We start from the raw sequence: 26,394 nt of genomic DNA on the forward strand, positions 1-26,394 counted from the left end.
TTGAGACACCTGTGGGATGTTAAATTGGTGATGTTTCCTAAGCAATGTGAAATGTAGGTCCAGATATTAAGGGAGATGTCTGGGTTGGAGACAGAGAATACAGTGATCCCTGAGCAGGTGGTCACTGCAGCTCAGCAACAAGTGACCCTGCTGAACATCAGGATTATCACCTGCCCAAACCTGGTCGTTAATACCACTCTGTAACTGGTTAACACTTCGAAGTATAACACTTCGAAGTGCCATATATGTATCTCAGTTGATCCTCATAGCAATTCTGTTTTCGTAAATAAGAAAAATACTATTATGCCCACTTTATAGATGAAGTGCCCAGCCCAAGATAACCACAGTAACAGAGCATGGCCAGCACACATATCCTAACTGCTACTTCTCTCTACTATCAGGTCTCTTTGCAGTGTTTCCTGTTACCCAGACTGGATTTTAAAAGAAGGTGTTACAAATCTGGTTTTAACTGGTTTCATAGATCTTGAATTCTGAGTTGGAGAGAAAGAGTGGGATGATGTGTTCTTAGATAGTGGGTAAATATAAGCAGCTTATTGGGGGCAGGGTTCTAAACCACGCCCCCCTCCTTGAAAAGCATTTATTTTTTGCAATTAATCAAACAAGATTCCAGCATTGCATCACACTTTACAGCTCACAAAATTACAGTCTGACATTGCTAAATGATTCGCATAAATATTTGCTGATGGAGTTGTTTAGTCATACTTTCATCTACAACCAAATGTTATTATTTTTCTTTCTTTTTTTTCCTTCTTGGGACATAGGCTGACAGACTCCTTCAACTGCAACAAGCAGCAGAATTCTACTTGATGCATATTGTTGAAATCCTTACCTTTGTGGGCATCGTCAGTTTCAACAGCAAAGGGGAGATCAGAGCCCAGCTACACCAAATTAACAGCGATGATGACCGAAAGCTGTTGGTTTCACATCTGCCTATGACTGTGTCAGCAGAAGCAGAAACCAGCATTTGCTCAGGGCTTAAGAAGGGATTTGAGGTACAGTAGAGCACCCCATGCCTCAAATCACCATCATTTTCTTTCCTTCATTTTGTGGTTATCTGTTTTGAGGTTATCTGTTCTGATAACAGATTCTGATTTGGGGTTATCTGTTACAGTTTGGCCATAACAGCCTTAACTATAAGAGAGTAGTGATGGATTATTTTTAAGGTCAGGAACCATATCTTATTTAGCATTAAGCCCTATGTGTCTAGCAAAGTATCTGTCACATAATAGTTGCTCCATAAATGCTTATTGAAGGAATGAGTAAATAAATATAAATAACAATGGTCAAGACTGGGGGACTTCAGCATCATCTGGACAATTTCTAACACTGTACCTATCCATTCTGGGACTGTCCCAACTGTAGCCATTTTTACTTGGGTTTTCCGGTCAAAATCAGCTTGTCTGTCTTCTGTGTGTAGTCATTCTAGACCTATCTAATTCTAATGCATAGCCAAGGTTGAGAACCACTGCTCTAAGTCCTCTTAGTGGTCATTCACTGGACATCAGAGGGAGTGATAACACATAAGAATGTGCCCCCATATCCTCTATCATGGACCCTATTCTAAACCAAGGGCATGCTGTGATGATTCAAACAAAAAGAGTCCCTCTCTACAAGCAAACCAGTAATGGCATGTAGGGTGACAAGTCCTGTGTCCTGGAATGGAGTGAGTTGAGGACAGAATGGGGATGGGCATGGAGAGCAGCAAGCCACAGAAGACCTCAAAGAGGCATATGCCTCACAGGTGGGGAATCTGGAATGAGTTAATTCTTCTGTTTAATAAGACGATTTTAATTATATTTCCTTCCAAATGACTAGTACTCTGTGTTCAGGTGGTTGAAAAACTGAATGGAAAAGCCTATGGCTCTGTGATGATATTAGTGACTAGTGGAGATGATGAGCATGTTGGCAACTGTTTACTCACCGTGCTCAGCAGTGGTTCAACCATTCATTCCATTGCCCTGGGTTCATCTGTGGTTGAAAATCTAGAGGAATTATCACATCATACAGGTAAATATATTTCTACTAACTTATAGGTTAGAGCACTTTCTTCTAACTGGAATATTTAAAGCACAACCATGAAGCTCAGATTATGTCAATAAAATGTGTGGCCTAAGTGGAAAAAAAATAGAAACAGTTATCTTAAGGAAAACAACACAGAAATCATTGTTAAAATCTGCCAAAATTTTGCAGACTTTTTTTTTTTTAAGAGAGAGAGAGAGAGAAGGGGGTGGGGAGGGGTAGAAGGAGAGGAAGAGAGAGAAGAGAGAATCTCAAGCAGATTCCACTCCCAGAGGACTATCTCAAGAACCTGAGATCACGACCTGAGCCAAAATGAAGAGTTGGACACCCAACCAACTGAGACACCAAGGTGCCCCAAATTTTCCTGACTTTTAAATATTTTCCTTAGAAAGTGCCAATTATATAGATACAATGAAAATATAATTTTATCATTTCTTTGTTAAACCAATCTGATCATGTATAATCACAGAGGTAAAAATATGTTTAAGATTAAATGCACTAACTTCCATGATAAGGACACATACCATATTGTAAGATACATATTTTTTTGCTCCAAATGAGGCATGAAATAATTTTATCTTATATTCCTTATAATTAATAAAAATGACTATTTCTGACTTAAAAACTGAAAACTGGATTTTATTGAATTATTATTGAAAGCAATGTTTTCAGAATATAAACGAAAATGTAAATATATAGCAATGATAGATAGCAATTACCCTAGGCTGTCTAGAAATTACTTTAATTACAAGAATATTTAATAAATATCTATCCTATACCAGATAGAGGCTTAGACCTTGACATTATGGTTGTGAACAAAACAGATAAAACCACTCACCTCTGCTGCTTACCATGTGGCCGGTAGGAAACCGTGCAAAGCAAGTCAAGTCCAACTCCTTCCCCACAAGAAAGGTTGTTGAAAAAGACCTAACATGTTATTTTTTGTTTTATTTTATACATTTTAATAGTTAACATCCTAATCATGTATTTCAGGAGGTTTAAAGTTCTTCGTTCCAGATAACTCAAACTCCAACAGCATGATTGATGCTTTCAGTAGAATTTCCTCTGGAACCGGAGACATTTATCAACAACATTTTCAGGTCAGGTTCTGCTTGGTGTTTCACCTACAGATTGGGCTGGAGGGGCAGGGAGGAGGAAGCAAGAAAAATAGATGAATTTTGCAAACTGCCTCATTAATCTTATTTAAATATGTAATAATTCTTGCACAGAAGGCCTTCTTTTTTTTAAGATTTTATTTATTTATTTGACACAGAGAGAGAGATCACAAGCAGGCAGAGAGGGAGAGGCAGGCAGAGAGAGAGGGGTAAGCAGACTCCCTGCCGAGCAGAGAACCCGACTGGGGCCCTGATCCCAGGACCCTGAAATCACTGACCCTGAAATCCCTGAGCAAAAGGCAGAGGCTCAACCCACTGAGTCACCCAGGCACCCAGACAGAAGGCTTTTAAGAAGCTTCTTGGTCTCACCAAAGCCCAGATTCACTTTTACCTGATGTCTGTTCTTCACCCTAGGAGTAATCTCCAATTGCTATCTCAGCCTTTTAAGGTCTGGAAGCAGAGCGTGCTCCTTCGTAAAAGCTCAAAATGAGGGTGGAGGTGGGGTGGAAGCAAGGCCAAGAAGAAAAGTAAGAAACCGTGTCTTCAGTTTTAGTTCTATAATAACTTTCATCAGTCATTATCTTTTACCATTTTTGGCTTCTTTAAAAACTTCTTTGAAGCTCCTCCCTCATATTAACAGTATCAACTATTTCATTAAATTCTAAAAAAATTTAAATATCTCTTCGACTACTGAAATTTACTAGACTTTGCTCACAAAGGCTTCCTCGAATCAAGCCATTTTCAAAGGGCCAGAGTTTTTCTAGGCGCTTTAAAGATATTTTGAACCTAACTGAGGGTTTGGACAAAATTTTACCTGCTGTTTCCTTACAGATGGTAAGTGAACCTGCCAAGTTAATGACTTGATGGGAACAACAGAGGCAGTTAAATTATTCTTAGAAAATATTTAACATGAAGATTATGTGTACACTGTAAGGCAATAACCACAATTCCATCATTAGAAGTGAGAAAAGGTGAACCATAAATGAGAACATATATTATAAATTAGATTGCAATGGGTTCTTCCAAATAATCTACCATATAATTTCCTCTTTAATAATGTGAAATGAAAACAAATGTTCAAGAAAGTTTTTTAAAAATTTAATAAAATATTATTCATACGGCTCAGACTAGCCTCATGTTCCCAAACTTGGCCACCTCTCCCCAAGATGTCATTAACCTCACTAGACCTTGGGCAGAAACTATACCTAAATCCCTTTCAACAGCTCAGGCCCAGCACAGAATGTGTCCTGGTAGTCAGCAGTCCACAAACACTTGTAAAATAGACTTCAACAAATAATCCACAGTGTTTCTGCTGTCATCTACCAAAAATTTTACATGCTTTCAAGTTTGAGCAGTATTACAGAACATTACACAGCATGTTTATTTAATAAATAAAAATTTTCCAAGTTATTTACTGACTTATGTCTGTTGTGACTACACAGTGATTTAATGTGGGGTCTCTGATGTCAGCTTGCCTGGGCTTTATCCCAGTGTCAACTCCTTGCCATGTGACAACTGGACACAGGACTTCTCTAAGCTGTGGTCTTCTCATCTGTGGATGTGGATAACAAAAGTACTCACCTCAGAGGGTTTTCATGAGGATTAAGTGAGATAATATATGTAAAGCATTTCGCACAGTGCTGTCGTGGGCTTGCACTCTGTATGTGTTGTATGCATACACACATACATGTGTGCACATGGCTTATTGTGAATGGTTAAATAATTATTTTAATGTACCCAAGCCCCCTGAAACTCAGTGTTTTGTTCCTTATTAAAATATATAAAAGTAGGGGTGCCCAGGTGGCTCAATCATTTGAGAGTTGACTTGATCTCAGCTCAGGTCTTGATTTCAGAGTCATGAGTTTAAGCCTCCCACTAGGCTCCGTGCCCATAAAAGTATCTGAAGAGATAATGTATAAATTAAACCCTTCAGCACACTCACAAGCAAAAAAATTTTAAGAAGCTTGTTATTATAATTGCTGAGGCTAATGTTGATTTGGATGAGAATTAGTATGAGAACAGCTAAAATCTCTCCATAAAAAATAATGAAGGGACACTTGCATTAACTGTAATATAATATTTTATATCTTTTGTACTCCTATAGGATACAATATTTTGCTTTGGCAAGGTGTTTTTATGAAAAGTAATTTATCTAAATATCATACATGTCAATAAATTATTTTTATTTTTGCCCAGTTATTTGTGTTTGCCCAGAAATAAAGAAAAAGATGAAAAGTTTATGCTTACACTAGAAACATTCACATATATGTGTATTTTCTCAAACAGCTCCAAAGTACAGGTGAAAATGTTAAACCTCACCATCAATTGAAAGATGCTGTGGCTGTGGATAACAGTGTGGGCAATGACACTACCTTTCTAGTCACATGGCAAACCAGTGGCCCCCCTGAGATTTTATTACTTGATCCTAATGGAAGAAAATATTACACAAATAATTTTGCCACCAATCCATCTTTGCAGACTGCTTGTCTCTGTGTTCCAGGAACTGCTGAGGTAGGTACTGTGAGCTTGTTCATAATGATGACTCGTAGTTAAGTACATAACTTTCAGTTGAATCATGTAATTAAGTGTACTGTATAAAGAAATCCTATTCTGATCAAAATTTTACTTTAAGTTCATACAAACACATTTTGTGAATGTTAAAAATTAAGAGAAACAACTAAGGTATGTTCAAAACATCAAATAATGGATATCAAAGTCTTCTCTCTTCAATAGTGGAAATTAACATGTGCATAGTACAAATAATTTTTTTGCTTACTTTCTTCTTTGCAAAATTCACACAGTTATCTATATGCTAAGCAAAAAAAAAAACCATGCCTAGAATTTATAATATGAATATATGCAATACATGTTTTTGAGAATCTGCTATGTGCTGGGTCTTGTTCTGGGTGCTTTACAATAAAATACCCTGGTAGGAATGAGAACAGCGTACTCAGTATACAGGAATGATGCACAGGCTTTGGGGGAAGGTGACTGCTTCCTGAAGTAGAAACATCAAAATGGAAATATGAAGGATAAAGAGGCCAGAGGTGTCAACGACATTCTCAGCAGAGGAAATAGCACATAGAAAGGCTCAGAAAAAAGAGAATATAGCTCTTCATAGAACTACAAGTAGGCCAACATGGATGAACTACACAGCAGCATGGAAGGTGGAGATTTAGGGGAAAGAGAGGAAGTGATGAAGTTAGACACAAACAGGAGCCATGTCAGCAAGGGCTCTGTATGCCCATAAAAGCAAGAAGAGCTTGAGTCCTAAAGCGAAACAGAACCACTAGTGGTTCTCAGCGGGGTGGTGAATTAATGAGGTCCATTCGTACACTGCCCAAGTGCAGTCCTTCCTCAGCACCATTGGTTCTCCTGGGTCCCAGATCCCTGTTACAGCTTCTGCTGGGGCTTCCCTGCATCTGGGCTTCATCTCTACCCCACTGATTCTTCTGAAGCATGCATCTGATCAAACCTATCTCCTATTCAAAACTCATTGGTGGTCTCAGGATAAAATCCATGTGATATATATCGGGCCATTTATGTTATGACTTTTGCCAAAGCTAATTTCTTAACCCTCTTCTCAAACACTTTCTGCTCTGCTCCTCCTTACTTTTCTCTCAGCTCATCATGTTCTTTCCACATCATGTTCTTGGTATAAAAACCAAGAACACTTTACCTATTTTTTTGCCTTTGCCTGAACTCTTAGTCTGCATTAGGTGCCCTGTAGCAAAACACACATTACATCCAAAGAGAAGGTTTTGATATGGAAATTTGTATTAAGTATCTGTTACTGATGTTATGATTATAAAAAAAGAAAGAAAGAAAGAAAGAAAGAAAGAAAGAAAAGAATAAATAGATGATCTTAATACTAGAATTATGACCTCAGAGGAAAATGGCCAAGCATATGAATCCCAATGAAGAAGGCTGGGTAGGGTGTGGTGGCATCTTTACTTTCCACATTGAGTCACAACTTAACCACTTGCTGCTGTTTTCGCTTTCCTCTCAAGCTCTACTGTGTTCCCCCTGTCTAGGGTTTAATAAGAAGCAACAGTGGGATGTGTGGGTGGCTCAGTCAGTTGGGCCACCAACTCTTGGTTTAGGCTCAGTTCATGATCTCACGGTTATGAGACAGAGCCTGGCATTGGGCTCCGTGCTGTGTGTGGAGCCTGCTTGAGAGTCTCTCTCCGCCCCCACCATGTACCCCTCCCCCCACTTGTGCATGCTCACTCTCTCTCTCTCTCTTTCTTTCTCTCTCTAAAAATTAAAAATAAAAAAAAAAAGCAACAGCAAGAATGGGAAAAAAGTATATTTATATTAATCTTATCCAAAGAACAAATTTCTGTTATTTGTAGTTTAAGCTTTTTTTTTTTTCTTTCTGATATTCTTTTGCAGGTTTTCCCCAGGCAGCCTAGACAGGTAAAAGACAATGGTAGTTAGAAATATTTCTATATATTCCTCAACACAGACATTGTAGAATCCTGGCTTATTAAAAAACTATATTCCATTTCTTGGTCTGCAGTAGTGTATGTGGGTTTTGTTGCTTGAGATTTCTGGATATTCAGGGTGGGGGTTGAAGGACATGAAAGGAAGGAAGGATACTATTGCTTTTTAATCCAATTCACATAAATCATAATCATCAACTTAGTTTACTGTAATTTTCTCAATTGTAGAAAAGGAATAAAAACATTGAAATTTCTTTTAGGTGAAGAGGCTCAAATTAATATTTACAAAATACTTTGAAGCCAGACACTTATCATTATTTTCTAAAAATGTGAATTAAAATATGTCTTCCCCACAAAGAAGTTCATGGTATAATTCCCTAAAGAGTTAGCTAACAATAAAAGTGGGTTGTTCAGCTGAGAAAGACAAATATCATATGATCTCCCTGATATGAGGAAGTGGTGATGCAACATGGGGGCTTAAGTGGGTAGGAGAAGAATCCATGAAACAAGATGGGATAGGGAGGGAGAAAAACCATAAGTGACTCTTAATCTCACGAAACAAACTGTGGGTTTCTGGGGGGAGGGGGGTTGGGAGAAGGGGGGTAGGGTTATGGACATTGGGGAGTGTATGTGCTTTGGGGTAAATTGGAAGGGGATATGAACCATGAGAGACTATGGACTCTGAAAAACAATCTGAGGGGTTTGAAGTGGCGGGGGTGGGGTGGGAGGTTGGGGTACCAGGTGGTGGGTATTATAGAGGGCACAGCTTGCATGGAGCACTGGGTGTGGTGAAAAAATAATGAATACTGTTTTTCTGAAAATAAATAAATTGGAAAAAAAAAAAGTGGGTTGTTCTGTGAAAGCCATGTAAACAGTGAATTGTTATCCCTTAACAGATATTACTTTTCCTGACATTCTTCTGTAGTTAATTCAGAAGATACAGCATCAACAAAATAAGATTAAAACCCCTAGGAGCTTAGACTTATGTGCTAAAATTAAGGGTTGGTTTTTTTCCTTCACATGTGACAAAACAAAAAGACTTTGTTTTGCAGCCTGGGCTCTGGACCTACACTCTGAACAATACCCACCATTCTCGCCAAGCCTTGAAAGTGACAGTGACCTCTCGTGCCTCCAGCTCAGCCAGGCCCCCAGCTACTGTGGAAGCCTTTGTGGAAAGAGATAGCACCCGTTTCCCCCATCCAGTGATGATTTATGCAAATGTGAGAAAGGGGATTTATCCCATTCTTAATGCCACCGTAACCGCTATAATTGAGCCAGAGGCTGCAGACCCTGTTGCACTGGACCTTTTTGACAATGGAGCAGGTAACTAGGAATGTCATGTCGTTTTTGTCTTTTTTCGCGTTCTCAAGAGCTGTTGTTGTGTTATGATGCTGCCGTATCAATCTTAAACTTATCTGTAAAAGTCCTTCAATTCGATTATTTTTCTCATCGAATCATTTGAGATTTTCAAGTCCTGAAGAGAGTCACTGACGTACTGAGTAGTTATGGGTCCCGACTGCACGAGGAAAGAGAATGTGAACTTGGGGAGTGTCCTTCAGGTTCCTTGGTGTGGCTGTGGGGTGGACAAAAGGGTGGGAGGAAGTAGCTTGACACCTAGGTCTTAGTTTTTGTTTGGCCAGTGACACTAGCAGCTCATCGAGGTCACAGAGAACATGTCCTCGGGACATGGCCATATTCCTCTAAGGTTTGCCAGATGTGTTATTCACTGAAATAACAAGATTGGACAATTAAAATAGCAAATGAAAACTCAAGACGTCAGATGCAGTGGTGGTCTCCTCAGGCCCAGGAGTGAAGAGAAAATTGGAGACTGCTTGTATGACCCAGGAGATAACCACAGACTATTCTTTAGCCAAGCAGCAGGGATGATAAGAGGGAAGGAAGAGCCAGTGTGTTTATGTGTTTACATGTGTGATTTGTTCACAAGATGATCAGACCAGCAAGCCTAGTGGAATCATGATGGAGGTTTTCCCACCACTGGGAAAACAAAGTCAAAAAAAAAAAAAAAAAACCCTGCTTCAAGCACTCATTCTGCACATGGAGTTCAGAGCCTCATCATCACACCTCACACACAGCACAGCATCAGGCTGGGAAATAGCAGCTTCTAGACTCTTTCTGACTCTTTTTGACTTAAAAACAAACTCCTTTGTTGTTTTATCCTTTCTGTTCTGTTCTTTACCTAAATTAAATTCTCAGAAGGACAAGAGACCTCAGAATCTATGTGGGTAGCCACAAGTTTTTGATCTCCTAATAAACCACACTCCTGCACTCTGGTGTTTGAAAGATAATGATTTTTCAAGAGTCTTGGTTTTGGCAAGCCGCTAGCATCTTGCTATGGCAATCCCCTATGATGTCTGTGAGACAAAAGTTCATTCAAAGGATTTTAGTTCAAATCTACCTCAGAGGAACAGCAGAGAAGTCCTCTCATTTTGCCTGTTGGAATGGATCCAAATGAATGTCTCGTGCTCTGATTGCTTATCCATGGCCACACCTTTTAGTTTCTGTATATAGTCCAAAAATACACTTTGCAGAACGCTTCTCCTTTGCTTCAACCTGTGGGCTAGCCTGGAGAATAGATCCTGTTCTCTTAGGAGAGATCACCTGAGTCAACTCAGTAGATTTTATATTTATTCCCTGGAACCATTTCATTTATTTGATGTCTAAATTTATACTCTAGGGGTGCCTGGTGGCTCAGTTGATTAAGGGTCAGACTCTTGATTGTGGCTCAGGTAGTGATCTCAGCCTGATGAGATCAAGCCCAGTGTTGGGCTCTTCATTGGGCATGGAGCCTACTTAAGATTCTCTCTCTCCCCCTCTCCCTCTGTCCCTCACCCTGCTCACACTTTCACTCAAAAAATATATATATATACTTTAATGAAAGAAACAATGGAAAGTATTGCCTAGGCACGAAAGTATAAATTTAGGTTTGTTTTTTTTCCCCCAATACTTAACACATAGCTAAAACTTATTTTTATAATGGAAGTAGTATTTATATGCTGTTAGATTCATGAACAATAATAAAATGTACATTTATGAAGTGCCTTATAATTTAAAATGTGCTTTCTCATGAACACTCTGAGATTAAAAAATGCAACAGTCTTGTGAGATAATTTGCCCCTGCTTTATAGATGTAGAAACTGCGGGTCAGAGAGATTATTTCACTGCTACTACCTCATGAATCCAGACCTTAAAACCAAGTCCCACGACCTCCAAGCTAGTGTTCTTTCCCATTTCTTTCTGAATCAGGGATTAAAAGAGGTGGATGTAGTAACTGGCTTGGAGAGATTTTCCTTTATCATTTCTTAACAAATAGATTGACCTAATTAACCAGTAAACCACTAAATACCAAGATTTTATTTCTTTCCAATAGATAAAAAATTTTTAGACCTATTATGAGAATAAGCTGCTCAGCACTTTTTATTTTAATTCAATATACTCCTACTTTTCTTATGTTAAGGAGTAGCCCTGCCTCTGCAGTGGGGAGTTGAGAGCACTTTAGTAGTGATACAGAGCTAGGGGCCAAGGCAGAGTACATGGTGTGAACTGACTCCAAGATAGGACAAGCCATTTGCCTGGGGGTGGGGGCGGGGTGGGTGACTGCACTAGAAGAGCGAATGTGTTCTGCACTTGGGCTAAGCTATACCTTGCACTGCTATCCAGAAGTCTGGGCCTCCCGCCATTCAGTCATGGACTTGGTTCGCAATTGAACTGCTCTTCAAGGAAAGTCTAGCACTGGCCAAGCTCTCCAAATGCCTCCTGAAGCAAATCACAGTGGATGGAACCCAAACCTGTCAAACCCCAAGCCAGCAAACCCCTCAGAATCTAGAACAACAGTTCCATGTACCCTCTAATGAGGAAATTAATTTCACATTACCTTTTAAACTACCAGATTTTTTTCATCAGGGCTGTAGGGTGTTTATAAATCCCTTGTAATTATATGAAATGTGTATATATGCATCTATATTTATTTCCTAGAACATAATAGCTTTTATCTTAAAGAGTCTATAACCATAAACAAAAAGAATATGTTTGATTTCCATGAGAAACTAGTATTTTCACTGGTAAGAAGGAGAGTTCTAAACGTGATTATTAAATGTTTTATTAGCACTGAAGCCCAATTCATTCACCTTCAGAAAATAATTTTTAGAGGTTAAGGAATCACAGGGAGAAGTTAAGGATCTGTTGGATTTTAATATTAAAAGTAGCTATGACCATGACTGGATTTGCTAAAATGGGAAGAAAGAATCAGTGTAAAGCTTATTATTTAATGATTTAATCAAATATTAGTAATCAACTGTGATGACAAGTGGTGACATTGAGCTTTCTTTTTATATATGCAGGTGCTGATATTATAAAAAATGATGGAATTTACTCGAGATATTTTTTCTCCTTTGCTGCAAATGGTAGATATAGCTTGAAAGTGCATGTCAGTCACTCCCCTAGCCTAAGCGGCCTAGCCTACTCTATTCCAGGGAGTCGTGCTATGTATGTACCAGGTTACATAGCAAATGGTAAGAATCATGAGCACCATTATTTGAGTAACATCATTTAATATATATATATATATATATATATATATATATATATATATCTGGGTGTATATGTGTGTGTGAGAGAGAGAGAGAGAGGGAGAGAGAAAGAAGAGAATGAGAAAGAGAGATGGAATTTCAAAACCCTTTATGCTTGGGGTGCCTGGGTGGCTCAGTGGGTTAAGCCTCTGCCTTCGGCTCAGGTCATGATCTCAGGGTCCTGGGATCGAGCCCCACATCGGGCTCTCTGCTCAGCGGGGAGCCTGCTTGCCCCTCTCTCTCTGCCTGCCTCTCTGCCTACTTGTGATCTCTCTATATATATCAAATAATTTTTTTTAAAAAACCCTTTATGCTTAAGTAATATATAATTTGTGCTATCTCTTCAATCCTCAGTGATTCAAAGTAGTCAATCAGGAAGGCAATAGATAACTCCCACAGATATTTGGTATATTCATTTTAGTCATTATTTTGACCTCTTTTTTGTGGCTGTTTCATCAGAATTATTGACAGTTAAAAGAAATTTATTGATTTTTTTTCTCACTCACAGCTCCTGTATTTCCTCTATCGAGCTTTAGCCAAGAAAAAGAGGCAAAAGTTGATAGCAATTGAAAGAAGGAAGCAAACAGCCCAAACAATCCACACAAAAATGAGTTCCTAAATAAATATGAATTTGGATGTTATAGACAACTGACTGATTCCTGAAGATGTGCTGTCTTCCTTTAAGGGAAAAGCACCAAATAAATAGAAGATATACGTCTTTTCTTAACACCATTGTTACAGTTCCTGAAGGGAAGCAGTGGTTAAAGTATTTAGTGGCATGAAAACAGAGCTGCTCCCATTATCTAACGAAGTGTGTGAAGAATGAAGACAAACAAAAATACTCTGTAATCATTTTAAACAATCTCAGAAAACATTTCTTAACATTCTTATTTCCAAAACTGCAGAATCTTTATGAACACTTTTCATGAATTTTAGCAGCTTATAACTAATCATAACTATTCCATAACATGATTCTATATTTTTGGTTTTTAAGTACCCTTAAGTAGAAAATAATCAAGATGTTCCAGTGAATTTGCATTTCTTGATAATTTTAGTTTTGCCTAAAATATAATTTACTTTCCTGTGTATTTACTTTGGTTTACATCAAAACCTGTGTAAATCAAATTGCAAGGTAACATGGCTTTACAGCGTGGATATGATTTCACATATAGATATAATACTTTAGTTATAAATAAATATTCCTTCTTTCATTTATACCTCAAACATATTTGAAGGCTTACTAGGTGATAGGCTTAGTCCTAGGAACTTGGGATGGCCTGCAGAATAAGACTTGATTCCTACTGAAGAGCTTGAAGGCTTCTTTTTTGTCTGGTATCTTTCTAAAATCTATGAGTCTGAAGGATACACATATCAGCATCTAGTATACAGTGAGACTGGAAAAGTAATATTCAACTGTCTTTTTTATCTGTGTATTTTGTAGAGGCTTTTAGCAGCACAGAAAGAAAAAGGTAGGCTTCCCTAGGCATGTCTACTAAACATAACATTCACTTTATCAGCTCACTTTTAGAAGACCACTTTGAGCACACACTTCATTAAATAATGGGAGCTGCTCTATTTTCATGCCACCAAATCTCCAGACACAAGAGTGCACCCTTCTCCTCTCCAAAGGCCAGTGTCTCTGCTGGATCTGCTCTGGATCCCATCCAGAGGCCTTGAGAGCTCACCCTTTCATGGTCCCACTCTACCGACCCCTCTGAGCAGCATTCAAGCAAGAATTATCATCCCATATTTTTAAAAAAATTTATTGTTTGTCTCCCTTCAGATACTGTCCACCTCCCTGTCATCAACTTCCTTGACATTAGTCTAAACTTGCTGCCGACATTTTCTCACCTCCAATTTTGACATTGTTCGCTGCAATTTGACTTCCACCCAAAACACCCCACTGGAATGGCTCTAGCCCTAGTCACCAGTGACCACTCTGCTGTTAAGTCCAAAGACTATATGTCAGTCCTCAGCAGTGTCTGTCACAACTGATTGATTTTGTCTTTGTCATCTCTTGGCTTCTACAATTACCTCTTATGCTCTGGATTTTCTTTTCTTTTCTTTTTTTTTGGATGCGGGGGAGTCAGGCTCCTTTTCTGGCTCCTCCTTTTCTATCAAGCCTCTTAGTGTTGGCAGTTCTCAGAGCTCAGGTCTAAACTTCTTACCCTATCACCTGGAGCCACTCTGCCTGGATTCGGAACCTGGCTCCTCCATCTACTGCTAGCTGTGAGGCTTTGGGCAAGTTACTTAGTTTCTGTTTGCTTCAGCTGCATCGTCTTGAAAAGGGGGACTGTAATAACTGTACTCTCCTCTAGCATTACTAGGAAAATTAAATAGTCGATACATGTAAGATAAATAAGTACCTGGCAAGTAGAGAGCCAGGGACTCAATAAATGCTATTGATCGTTACAGTTGAAATTGTTATTAGGTAACCTCATTAACCCGTATGGGTTTAATAATATCTATAGGCTTATAACTTCCCAAAGTTATAACTTCATAAGTTTAAAATTATTAAATCTAAATAAAATCTCTTTTTTGAGCTAGAAATCCATGTCTAACTGGCCCCTTGTCATCTTCAAATAGATATTTTAAAAGAATCACAAACCAGTCTCCTTCCCTTTAGCTTGCTTCTCCTCCCAAGTTGCTCATTTTAGAAACCTGGGAGCGGTTTCTTTTTCTTTTCTTTCTTTTCTTTTTTTTTTTTCCTACCAACTTTCTCTTCTTCACCATTCCATACTCAAACCTATCACCAGCTTGTATTGATTTTATTTCCAAATCACATCTCAAACTGCCTACTTCTGTCCTCCTCCCCACTGCCGTCACCCAGCCCACCCTGCCATGTTCCCCTGTCTGGACTGTTGCAGTGGCTGTCTCAACAGCCCAGTGTTTGCCCAGTCTCTAATGAGAGCAGCCACAGTGACCTGTTAGGAAGAAATGAGGTCATGTCACTGCCCTGCTTCCCCACAGCTTGTAAGATTAAATTCTAAAATCATTAGAGTAGGCTGCAAGGGCCTCTATGAGCCTCTATGAGTCTTCTCTGGTCTTATCTCAAACTACTTGCCTCCTTGTTTTAAATTTTTTCTAATTTGTAAGGTTTTTTAGGACCTCAGAGTTTTTACACAACCTGTTCCCTCTGCCTGAGATATTATTACTTCCACTCTGCCCAGCTGACTCCTACTCACCCTTTAGGATGCCTTTAAATGTTACTTCCTTGAGAACACTATAAATTATGTACCCGTGTTATTTTTCTTCACAGCACCCTGTCTTTTTTTCTTATGTTTATCACGACTTATAAACATAGTTTTATTAGTGTGACTATAAATTCTAAGAGGGATACTCTTTTATCTGTGATTACTACCCTCAAAATATTTATTTAGTGAAAGGATGGACGAATGAATGAATGAACGAACGAATGAATGAATGAATTGTGGAAAAAACAAATTCAGTTATTCTAAGGATGTTGTAAAGAAAAAAGGGTTTTTTTAAAAGATTTTTATTTATTTATTTGACAAAGAGAGAGATCACAAGTAGGCAGAGAGGAAGGCTGGGGGTGGGGGTGGAGCAGGCTCCCTGCTGAGCAAAAAGCCCGATGTAGGACTCGATCCCAGGGACCCTGAGATCATGACCTGAGCCGAAGGCAGTGGCTTAAGTCACTGAGCCACCCAGGTGTCCCCAAAAAAGTTTTTAAAATGTCTCTCCAGAATCTCTCAAAAACAAGCTATTTGGGAAAGGGTCACTTGTTTTTGGCCGTTCTTTTCTTGGTCACAGGCAACATTCAAATGAATACCCCAAGAAAATCAGCAGGCAGGAGTGAGGAGGAGCAAAAATGGGGCTTTAGCCGAATAAGTTCCGGAGGCTCCTTTTCCGTGCTAGGAGTTCCAGCCGGCCCCCATCCTGATGTGTTTCCACCATGCAAAATCACTGACCTGCATGCTGTCAAAGTGGAAGAGGAGGTGACTTTATCTTGGACAGCACCTGGAGAAGACTATGACCAAGGCCAAGGTAGGTTTCTTGTTTCACTCCCTGTGTTTCTACCAGGTGGCATTTCTAATAACTATGTCAGGGGTTTGCTGGGTAAAAATAGCTTTAAGGGCTTCGAGCCAACCAAGCTGCAAATGGTTGTTATGAAAAGCTTTGAGCTATTGGTAGGGCCTTATTTGCTGGAGTGTAGGAACAGGAGCTTGTCAGCTCCCCCAGAACTGAGAAGGCCCTAGTAAAAGAACTGACACTGATCATCTAGCAATCTTGACTGGAAACATAAATACCGTATGTAAGAGTAGTGTAGTCAACAGAAATGGGTTCTGCATTACAGAGCACGGGCTTCTAAATACCGGAGGTTATTTAGTTTTCTGAAGATGAGATAGTGGATAGTGAATTCAAAGATTTACAAGTCACAGGGGAATAATTCCCATAAGTCATGCAAAACTTGGTCCATTTTCCACCCCCACTTCCGGCCATCACTTTTGTTAGGGAGACTAGACCCAGTTCTGTTAGGTGGGCTTTCTTACCCTTGTGTGCGTGAACACTGATGAAGTTCTTTCTCAACATTCCTTTTTCCAAGGTCTACACTAGATTCAGGCTTCCTGCATCATTTCTTGATCCCTGTAGCAACTCAACAAAATAACTTTCCTCAGAGAATAATTTTTCTAACAGCTTTGCCATCACCAAAACATGGTTATCATTGATTATACATTAGATACTTTCTTTCCTATTGCCTCTGATTGAGATGCCTGTAGGAACCAACCTTCTCTATTGAAAGCTTACTTTTTCAATATCAGTCAAAGTGACCACCTTGGGCCTTTGCCAGTCTTTTTCCAACTTGGGTCATCTTTATTTGGCTTATAATTCTTTACGCATTTACTACATTCACCAGAAAGCATCTCAGCTACAAATAATTCTGTGCTCCTGAGGAACATCTCTATTGTAGCTTTGTCTTCCTGCTCTTTTATCCAATCTGTCTCTTCGGGTCAGAGAAGAAAGAAGTGAAATACTTTATACTCTGAATTAAGGATTCTCCTATTTTAAAGATTGGAGATGTGCAATGATTGAAACTCTGGGATGGGTATGTCCTTTCTATAAAGGAAAAAGCTGTAATTTACATGTCAGGAAAAAAATTGTGCCCACTCTGGCTTTCAGTCCAGCTGTTTGATCTTTGGCCAGTTGCTTAGCCTCTATTGGCTTCAGTTTCCTCATACGGAAAATAGGACTACAAATGTTTATTTCATAAGGTATCGTGAAGAGGAAACGAAGTGACGCATATAAAATCAGAGAGGGAAGAGAAAGTATGCCAAGTTTCCTGGGGCGCTGGTTTGTCGCTAAGGCCTTCTATCTAGCTTTTTATTTAGATTTAAGGAACCACAAGCGCTCCCAACTATATTTAAGGGTAAGAGTGGTGCCACCTAGTGGCACCTCGTGAGAACCTAGTGTTCTCACTCTTGCCTCAGTGCCTCCCTCAGAAACACCTCGTGTACTGAAAGAGACAAATGCAAGTTCAGTCTCCCATTTCTGTTGGAAACTGTTTCTTTCAAGAGCCCTAGGAATTTCAACTACACTGCTGAATTAAAAGAGGAGAAAGAAAGTGTGCAGTGTTAGTGGTTATTAACGTCTTAAAAAGAAGAAATACAACCATATGGGACTTTAGAATTGGCATCACAAATGGAATAGAGAGATCTTCATGCATCTTCACTGATGAGAAGGATGATTGAAGTAGACCTGGCTTGTTATAATATAAAAAACCATAAACCACAAAAGATAAGGGGTGGTGCTGGTTGTGTATTAAGTTGCTAAAATCACTGTCATAACTGATTTGATGACTCAGCAAAAGCAAAATTGACCAATTAGTCATGAATAGACCAACTAACAAACAGGTACCTGTTTAATCCATAAACATGTGGTTTCATTGCCTATTTTCCCTCACAAGTTATTGTCTAGAAAGGCGTTCTCACCTTTACGATCAGAGTTAAAAATAATGGGGGTATGTCTCTGGCTTTACAATTATAAAAAAATGTGACTATTCTTAGGAACCCTGTTAGCAATAAATGAATATCTCATATATGGACAAGTATATAAGTATTTATCCAGGTAGCAGCCCTTTACTATACACAATATCCTAGAAAAGATGACCCGTTATGCGGAATAAACAAAACATCAGATGGCCATTATGTATACAGACTAGGCATTATGGAAATGGGTTACCTCATTGGGTTTTCATTAAAAGTCTGGGGTAAAATAATTGCTAAAACTGAGTACCAAGCATGTTCTGCATCTCCTTTGTATTTCTTTTTTAGAAATTAGGAACACCTGGGTGGCTCAGTCTATAAAGCGTCCACCTTTGGCTCAGGTCATAAAGCGTCCACCTTTGGCTAAGGTCACCATCCCAGAGTCCTGGCATCAAGTGCTGCATAAATAAAATCTTTAAAAAAGAAATTAAAGTGAAAATACATTTATTAAGCTACTGTTCATGCCCACCACAGCACTAAACATTATATAAGCATAATTTAAGATGGTCATTGCACTCTAAGAATTTATAACCATATGCTGAGGAAAAAAAGGCACAAAATGGTCAAAAACCACAGATTAACACAGTGCCATTTGTATGGCTTTGAAGCCACAGAAATTAAAAGGCTGTAGAAATCAGTGTGGATGGGAGCAGAGGAGAAGCCGGGTTCTTACACCAGGACCCAAGCAGAGCCCTTGGAGTGGGGCCAGACTCCAAAAAGTGCCAATCTTGTACCTCCTTCCCTGCATTGACTACCTTCCCTATGTGCCTAACAGCCTGACATTCACACTCTTCCTCTGACACCGTTTCACCATGTTCTTATATAACCATTGCTACAACTTACTATCTTTAAAAATTGTTGAAAATGTGCTGCTTCTGAAGAAGCTGTTCCATAACAGCAATTGTTCTTTCCACTAGCCCTCCTCTATCCCTCAGTTATACTATAATCTGGAAGAAGACTTAATGTAGGAGAGACCCAAAATAATCCTTAGGGGATGAACTGGATTTCAAATGAAGAGAGGAAGTAGCAACTGTTAACAGTTGAGAGAGCTCCCTGAAGATGGCACCAAGTCTTCAGCTTCCTGTCCCAGACCTCAGTCTTTCTCAGAACTTTCCCTACTAGGAATTTACTGATAAAGATGCTAATTGAGATGTAAGCCTTAATAACTGGAAAAGCAGCACAATAGGGGAAATAAGAAATAAGGGAAATAAGAAACAGGAGGCAGTGTAGCCAGGATGTGTAGCCTAGTGGGAGGCTGCACAGCACAGTGCTAAGGTATTGGGCTTTGAAATCAGACACCACATTTTACCTGTGTAAAATGAGGCAAGTTACTTAACTTCTCTCACCTTCTGATTATTAATCTGCAAAAGCAGATAGGACGAGTAGCTATCTCAGAGTGTTGTTAAGAGAGTTGAATGAAGTAAGGCACAGAGAGGAATTAAAACGATGTCTGGTCCATACTAAGTGTTCGATAAATGTCAGCATTTGTAACAGTTTGGAGACAGAAGAGATCTTAAAGATGTGCTAGTTTGACCCCGTTGTTTCAAATGTAAGCGAATGACCCAGAGAGTCTAAGTTTCTTGTCCAAGGCCATAGAGCTACTTTCATTGGCTAAAATACACTGTGAAAAAAGAGAGACCAAACCTAGAGATATATACCCAACAGGTCAAAAATGCAGAACCAGTCTGACTTCTCTTTCTCACAAGGAGAGAAGTAACATAACAAGTACTGTAAATGGAAGGTGCTTCTCCATGAATGCATGAACTGAGTTTGAGTCTCTGCAGTTGCATAGCTGTTCTGCATAAAGTTTAATAGGTGCTCATAGTAGAAAGGAATGGGTTTTGGAGTTGGAAGAAATGAATTCATTTCCAACACTACTATTTCCTAAGTATTCATCATGGTAGCACATTTAACTTCCCAAGTCCCTACCTTTTTACTTAAAATGAGATGATCAATTTCACACAGAGAGAGCGGAAGATGTGGAAAATCTTTGTCAATGCTAAGACTTATGAAATATTACTTGTTTCATTATCTAGGAGAGGACTCTGGGAAAGCACCATGGAGAGGGCTTTCTCCAGAGAGAGCAATGGACATGTTCCACTGTGAGTGTAGAGAGGATGGTCAGCCTAGCTCCTTACCCATGTCTGTCCCCCTGTATTGGAACCACCTCAGGAAGCCCAGTGGGGAATCAGCTGATTGATAAATTTGAATATAAAAGCTATTTTGTTTTGACAACTGTCTCTAAGGGTGTTTCATTCTAATTACTAGGCAGGATAGAAATAGTCTATCAAAAATTATTATAGATTTGGAAACTGTTCAAAGCATAGCCATCAGAATATTTTCACTTTTTAACTAAAACTTGAAATATCCTATGGTTTTCATTCCTCAGAACAAAATCCTTCTTTGAAGCTGCTCTATTCATTATTAAATTTATTTTTTGCCATTGTAGATAAGAATTATTATATTACTAGAGTGGGTTAGTACTATAGGTGGCTTCCATTTTTGCATAATTATTTATTATTCATAATTTTAGTTTTGAATTGGTAATATATTCACATGGTTGAAAATCAAAATGGCACAACAATGTGAATGTAACACTTAAAAAGCACTGAACTATACCTTCAACTGTACACATTAAAATTGGTTAAGATGATAAATTTTATTTTATATGTATCTTACTACAATTTTGAAAAATCAAAACAATATAAGGAAAATCAAAATAATAAAATTCCTGCCAATAGCTTCTCCAAATTTAGCTTTTCTATAACATGCAGTTTTTTTGAACCTATCACAGACTGCCCTGAATTAATGTCATACCACTTCACATATAATGTGAGAATATTTCAAAAGTATAATTCCATGTACCCTCCATCATCTTTTGTGATGCTGCTGTCATATATTGTGCTGCTATATTTTTATAAAGACCACAATGCATTGCTATGGCTTCTGTTTTAAACAATCCATTGTCTTTTTGATAAATTTTAAAGAGAAAAAAGTGACCCTTTTTAGTAACCTATATAGTCACCATTTCTAGTCTTCCTTTCTGTAGGTCTGCATTTTTCTCTATCACCATTTTGCTGTAGCTCAGGTCTTCAGGTGAAATTCTCTGAGGATTCAATTATTGAAAATGTGTTCATTTCACCTTCAGTTTTAAAGTACATTTTCACCCTTTAAAAAAAAAGTACATTTTCACTAGATATAAAATTCTAGCACAATAAATTTCTCTTTCAACACTTTAAATATGTTATTTCATTGTCTTATGGCTCCATTTTTTTTTTCTTATGAGAAGTCAGCTATCATTCTTACTGTTATTCTCCTGAGTGTAGAGTATCTTTCTTTCCCTTTGGCTGCTTCAAATTGTTTTTATCTTTGGTGTTCACCAGATTGACCAAGATGTGGTTTTCCTGATGTCTATTCTATTTGGGGATTGCTGAGTTTCCTGGATCTGTATTCTTTTTGACCAGATTTGAAACATTTTCAGCTAACACATCTTCAAAAAACTTCTGTTCTATTCTTTTTCTTCTTTTCTTCCTAGATAATATTGATATGATATGATATGATTATATTATACCCACATACACTAAATAGGTATCTCAATAAATAACAAAAATCATTGAAATTGTATTTAATTTTTATCTTTTGTCCTGAGTGCTACAGTTTGATTTTTATGTACTTGTCTTCAAGCTTACTGATTTTTTTCTTCTGTTGTGTCCAATCTGCTATTAATGTCAAATGAATTTTTCATTTTTTTTCCCAATTCTAGAATTTCCATTTTCTTCTTTTTTTAACTTTCCATATCTCTCCTCAAATTTCCTGTTTCTCCATTTGCTATATCCAACTTGTGCTACTTACTTTTCACATACTCATCATGGGTTTTTTTTTTTTTTAAGATTTTATTTATTTATTTGACAGAGAATTAGCAGAAGCAGGTGGAGCAATAGGCAGAGGGAGTGGGAAAAGCAGGCTCCCTGCCTGATGTGGGGCTCAATCCCAGGACCCTGGGATTATGACCTGAGCTAAAGGCAGATGCCTAACCGACTGAGCCACCCAGGTGGCCCTCATTGTGGTTACTTTAAAGTCCTTATCTATTAATTTGAAATCTTAGTCATTTGTGACTCATTTTATTTCCTGATATTTTCCTGATAATACATTTTCTACTTCTTTGCATGTCTAGGGATTTTTCTGTTGTATATTGGGCATGTGGTAGTAAATTATAGACTCTGGAATCTGTTATACTCTTCTGAAGAGTTTTGAAATATTTTCTCTTCCTTCTTTTCTTCCTTCCTTCCTTCCTTTCTCCTACCTTTCTTTTCCTTTCAGAGGGAGAAAGAGCGAGCACATGAGAGTGGGGAGGGGCAAAGGAAGAAGAAGGTTCCCTGCTGAGCAGACAGCCCAGTGCAGGACTTGATTCCAGGACCCTGAGATCATGACCTGAGCCAAAGCTACATGCTCAACTGACTCAGCCAGCCAGGCACCCCAAGAGTTTTGAAATTTTTTGATATATATCTTGGTTCACCTTGAATTTGAGGAGGCTTGGTTTTGCTTTTGGCTAGGGTTTGTCTATTTCAGTTTTGCTCTTAATCTAGGGCATATCCCTTGATTCTGAAACCCAATCTTTATTCCTAAAGCATTGCTCTTTCAGTGTTTTAATGGATATCTTCACATATTTACCATGCTCCTCTAATTTGACAAGACTCACACTCCAAACTCTATACCCTTGATGAGCATTAAAATAAAACTCTGTTCAGTTTTTCAGCCTTCTAGCTGTTGTTTGTCCCTTGAGCCCTTATTGTTTCATACATACATGAATAATTAGAAGTCTTCCAACGGTCGGAAAAAAGTCAATGCATAGATTTGGGGGTGGTCCCTCTCCAGCTCCCTCAATTTTCTGTTATTCAGGCAATCCCATATTCAGTCTTCTGATTTCTCAGCTCCAAAAGGTAGCTGCTTTCCATTCCAGCTATCATATCTGTACAAGAGAGGGAAGTGCCTTAAGAGGAAAAGCTACATAAACATGAATCATCCCTACTCTGATTTCCTTCTTTAAAGGATTGTAACACCTCTGGTTTCTGCCTATTTTTACCTGAATCCAGTGCTTTAATAGCTTTGTGGGGTTTTGGGTTTTTTGTTGTTGTTGTTGTTGTTGTTGTTTTGCTTTCTTCAGAGTTCATACCTGTTATCTTCTGGACATTTAGTCTAAGCCACGTATCCCTTACCAGAACTCAGAACTAAACTTTTACCTTTGACTTAAGTAACATATATTTTTATTTTATTTTAAGATTTTATTTATTTATTTGAGAGAGAGAAAGCTAGAGAGAGAGGGAGCACACAAGCAGGGGGAGGAGCAGAGGGAGAAGCAGACTCCCCACTAAGGAGGGACCCTGATGTGGGGCTTGGTATGAGGACTCCAGGATCATGACCCCATCAGCTGAATGCAGATGCTTAACTGACTGAGCCACCCAGGCACCCCCTAGAGGGTTTAATAGAATCATGTAAAATTTACAAATAACTTAGGGAAAAATAACATCTTTATTACGCTGAATTTTCCTATCCAAAAACAGTAAGTTTTTCCTCTTGCCTAGGTTTCAATATGAGTTTTTATGTAGTGTTTTAAAGTTTTCTTCATATGCAATTTTTGTTATGTTTATTTCTAGGTATTTTTAGTTTTGTTGCTATTCTCATAGTCATTTTTAGTAAACTAGAAAATTTACCCAAGTGACTTAACCTTTCCATTTATATTTTTTATTTTCAGCCATCAGCTATGAAATAAGAATCAGTAAACATTTACAGAATATTCAAGATGACTTTAACAATGCCATTTTAGTGAATACATCAAAACTAAATCCTCAGAAAGCTGGGACCAAGGAGGTATTTACATTCTCACCAAAGTTTTTCACAAATGGACCTGACCACCAACCTGATGGAGAGACACAAGAAAGCCACAGAATTTATGTGGCAATACGAGCAATAGACAGGAGCTCCTTAAAGTCTGCTGTATCTAACATTGCTCAGGCATCTCTGTTTATCCCCCCATATTCTGCTCCTATACTTGCCAGAGACAATCTTATATTGAAAGGAGTTTTGACAGCAGTGGGTTCAATAGGAATCATTTGCCTCACTATAGTCATAACACACTGTATTTTAAACAGGAAAAACAGAGCAGACAAGGAAAAGAATGGAACAAAATTAATATGAGCAAATGTACAGAGTACCTTCCTCCTTAGATATAAAATCCATGGCCTTTACACTTTACAAAAACATAACAGTAAAGTCAAATTAACACCAGAACTATTAAAAATGCTTTGAGTTTTTTTATAATACAGGTCATATTTTTACATGGTAAGCAGACAAAAATTCTTTTATAACACTATTTTTGGAAGGAAGTTAGGAAACCCTTAAGCTTTGGTTATGGACAAAATAATAAAAATTATTCTCCAAGGTAAGGTCTTTAAAAGCAAAGGCAAGGGCAAAACTTGAACCAAAGTAAAAAAAAAAAAAGCTTGTTTTATTGTAGAGGAAAAATAGCCCCAGATAAAGGAAAGGAGGTTGGTATAACTGTCCATATGAATAGTTGCTTAGTTACTTTGATTAATTTTTATTTCCCCTTATCTTTTCAGAATAGGTTGCTTTTTTATGACTAAAGATCAAGCTGCATTTTATATATGAAGCCCCTATTGTAAAGTTCTTCACCTTTTGACATTTGATTAATTATACAACAGATCAAATCCCACTGCAAGTGGTCAAAGAGATCTTTTTTTCACTGTAAGAGTTATTATTAAAATGTGGGTATTATCCCTGTCCCACGACATTAGTTTTGTAACAGAAGTCTACTGAATTTATTGCATATGAGATTGTATTATTATCAAAGCAGGTTTCCAAGTTATTGCCTTGGTGCTATTTGATAAAAATGGTTATAACTCTCATAAGGCTTTAAATAAAGCATAAAAGACATAGTTCTGGGCTTATCTGAATGCATACACAGGCTATATGGTTTTATTTTATTTCAACTACAGAAGAGACCATTGGAGACCCTGGGGGAAGAAAAAAAGTGACCTTTGGAAATGGTTAACTGATTCTATTTTTTGTTCAAAGAAGAGTCTAGGAATCCTTTCTCCATCAACGGTTATTTATCTATGGATGTAGGGGGTGAATAGAGAGTGAAGCATGGGTCACAAGGAAATAAAAATCATCTTTCACCTAATTTTAGTATCCTTATTTTTTTTAAAGATTATTGAGCAATAGAATAATTTGCCTTGTATATTAAAGAACTTCAAACTTTATTGGATAATAGAAATAATAATGTGGAATAGATCTATTTTAAAACCAGAGCCAATTAAGAATGAAAATTTGATTAAATTCTGGAGAAGAAGTGGGGGGAACTGTGGGAAACTGGGACAAGAGGAAAGAGAAAGAAGCCTGAGTCAGAGACTCAGAGCAGTGTTGAAGAGTAAAATGACCGGTAAATCTCTGTTCCCAAGCTGCCTCCTTACAGCTTAGACTACCTCCCAGGTCTGACTTGTTATTTATTTTTTCTTTCTTTCTTTCTTTCTTTCTCTCTTTCTAACATATAATGTATTTGCTTCAGGGGCACATGTCTGTGAATCATCAGTCTTACACAATATTCTAAGTCTCACAGTTCCTAAATTTTTGCTGATGCAGACTCAAGTCCCTAGGCAGTGAGTTCCTCCACCCTTATTGCCATTAAGCCTGCTAGCCTGGTATTTGCCTCTCTATAGCTTCGGTGAGTTGATACTATATAGTACTGAGTTGGGGTGTGGTGGGTTTTAAGCTTTTGAATGTCTTCCTCATTTTATAGATAAAAAAAATTAAGGTTAAGGGAGTAATCCAAAGCACTGTGATGGTTAACATCAGAGGTATGTAGGAGTATAGCCAGGTACTCATACTACTTCTTCATTTCTATTTAAGAAGGTGTGGGAGGAGAGTGGGGATTATGCGTAGAAATATTTCTCTTCCAAGGACCACATCCCCAGACTGAAGTTATGCCCTAGAACAAGAGCAAAACAGATATAGATCTGCTTTGACAAAGCCTAAAACCAAGTCTCCACAGAATCAAGATGATTTGTGAATAACTAAACTACTGCTAGAACATAACTTGGAAAAAGAAAACATATACAGAGTCTCGGCAACACATCATGCAGTATCTAATAAAAAATCAACAGACACGCCAACAAGCAGGAAATGTGTC

At 38.2% G+C, this 26,394-nt stretch overlaps 1 protein-coding gene across 1 annotated transcript in view; it reads left to right on the forward strand.

The window, feature by feature from the left end:
* Positions 1 to 25,389, forward strand: part of CLCA2 (chloride channel accessory 2) — a 38,089-nt gene extending 12,700 nt beyond the window's left edge. Inside the window, exons 7-14 of the mRNA XM_044238625.1 lie at positions 783 to 1,013; positions 1,851 to 2,028; positions 3,034 to 3,140; positions 5,442 to 5,666; positions 8,653 to 8,923; positions 11,959 to 12,129; positions 15,958 to 16,191; positions 23,941 to 25,389. Of these exons, the coding sequence (XP_044094560.1) occupies positions 783 to 1,013; positions 1,851 to 2,028; positions 3,034 to 3,140; positions 5,442 to 5,666; positions 8,653 to 8,923; positions 11,959 to 12,129; positions 15,958 to 16,191; positions 23,941 to 24,383 (1,860 nt within the window). The 3' untranslated portion in view covers positions 24,384 to 25,389. The remainder of the gene's footprint in view (positions 1 to 782; positions 1,014 to 1,850; positions 2,029 to 3,033; positions 3,141 to 5,441; positions 5,667 to 8,652; positions 8,924 to 11,958; positions 12,130 to 15,957; positions 16,192 to 23,940) is intronic.
* Positions 25,390 to 26,394: the final 1,005 nt, after the last annotated feature.

Source organism: Neovison vison, chromosome 2 (genome assembly GCF_020171115.1).
Source record: "Neovison vison isolate M4711 chromosome 2, ASM_NN_V1, whole genome shotgun sequence".
NCBI classification, from domain to species: Eukaryota; Metazoa; Chordata; class Mammalia; order Carnivora; family Mustelidae; genus Neogale; species Neogale vison.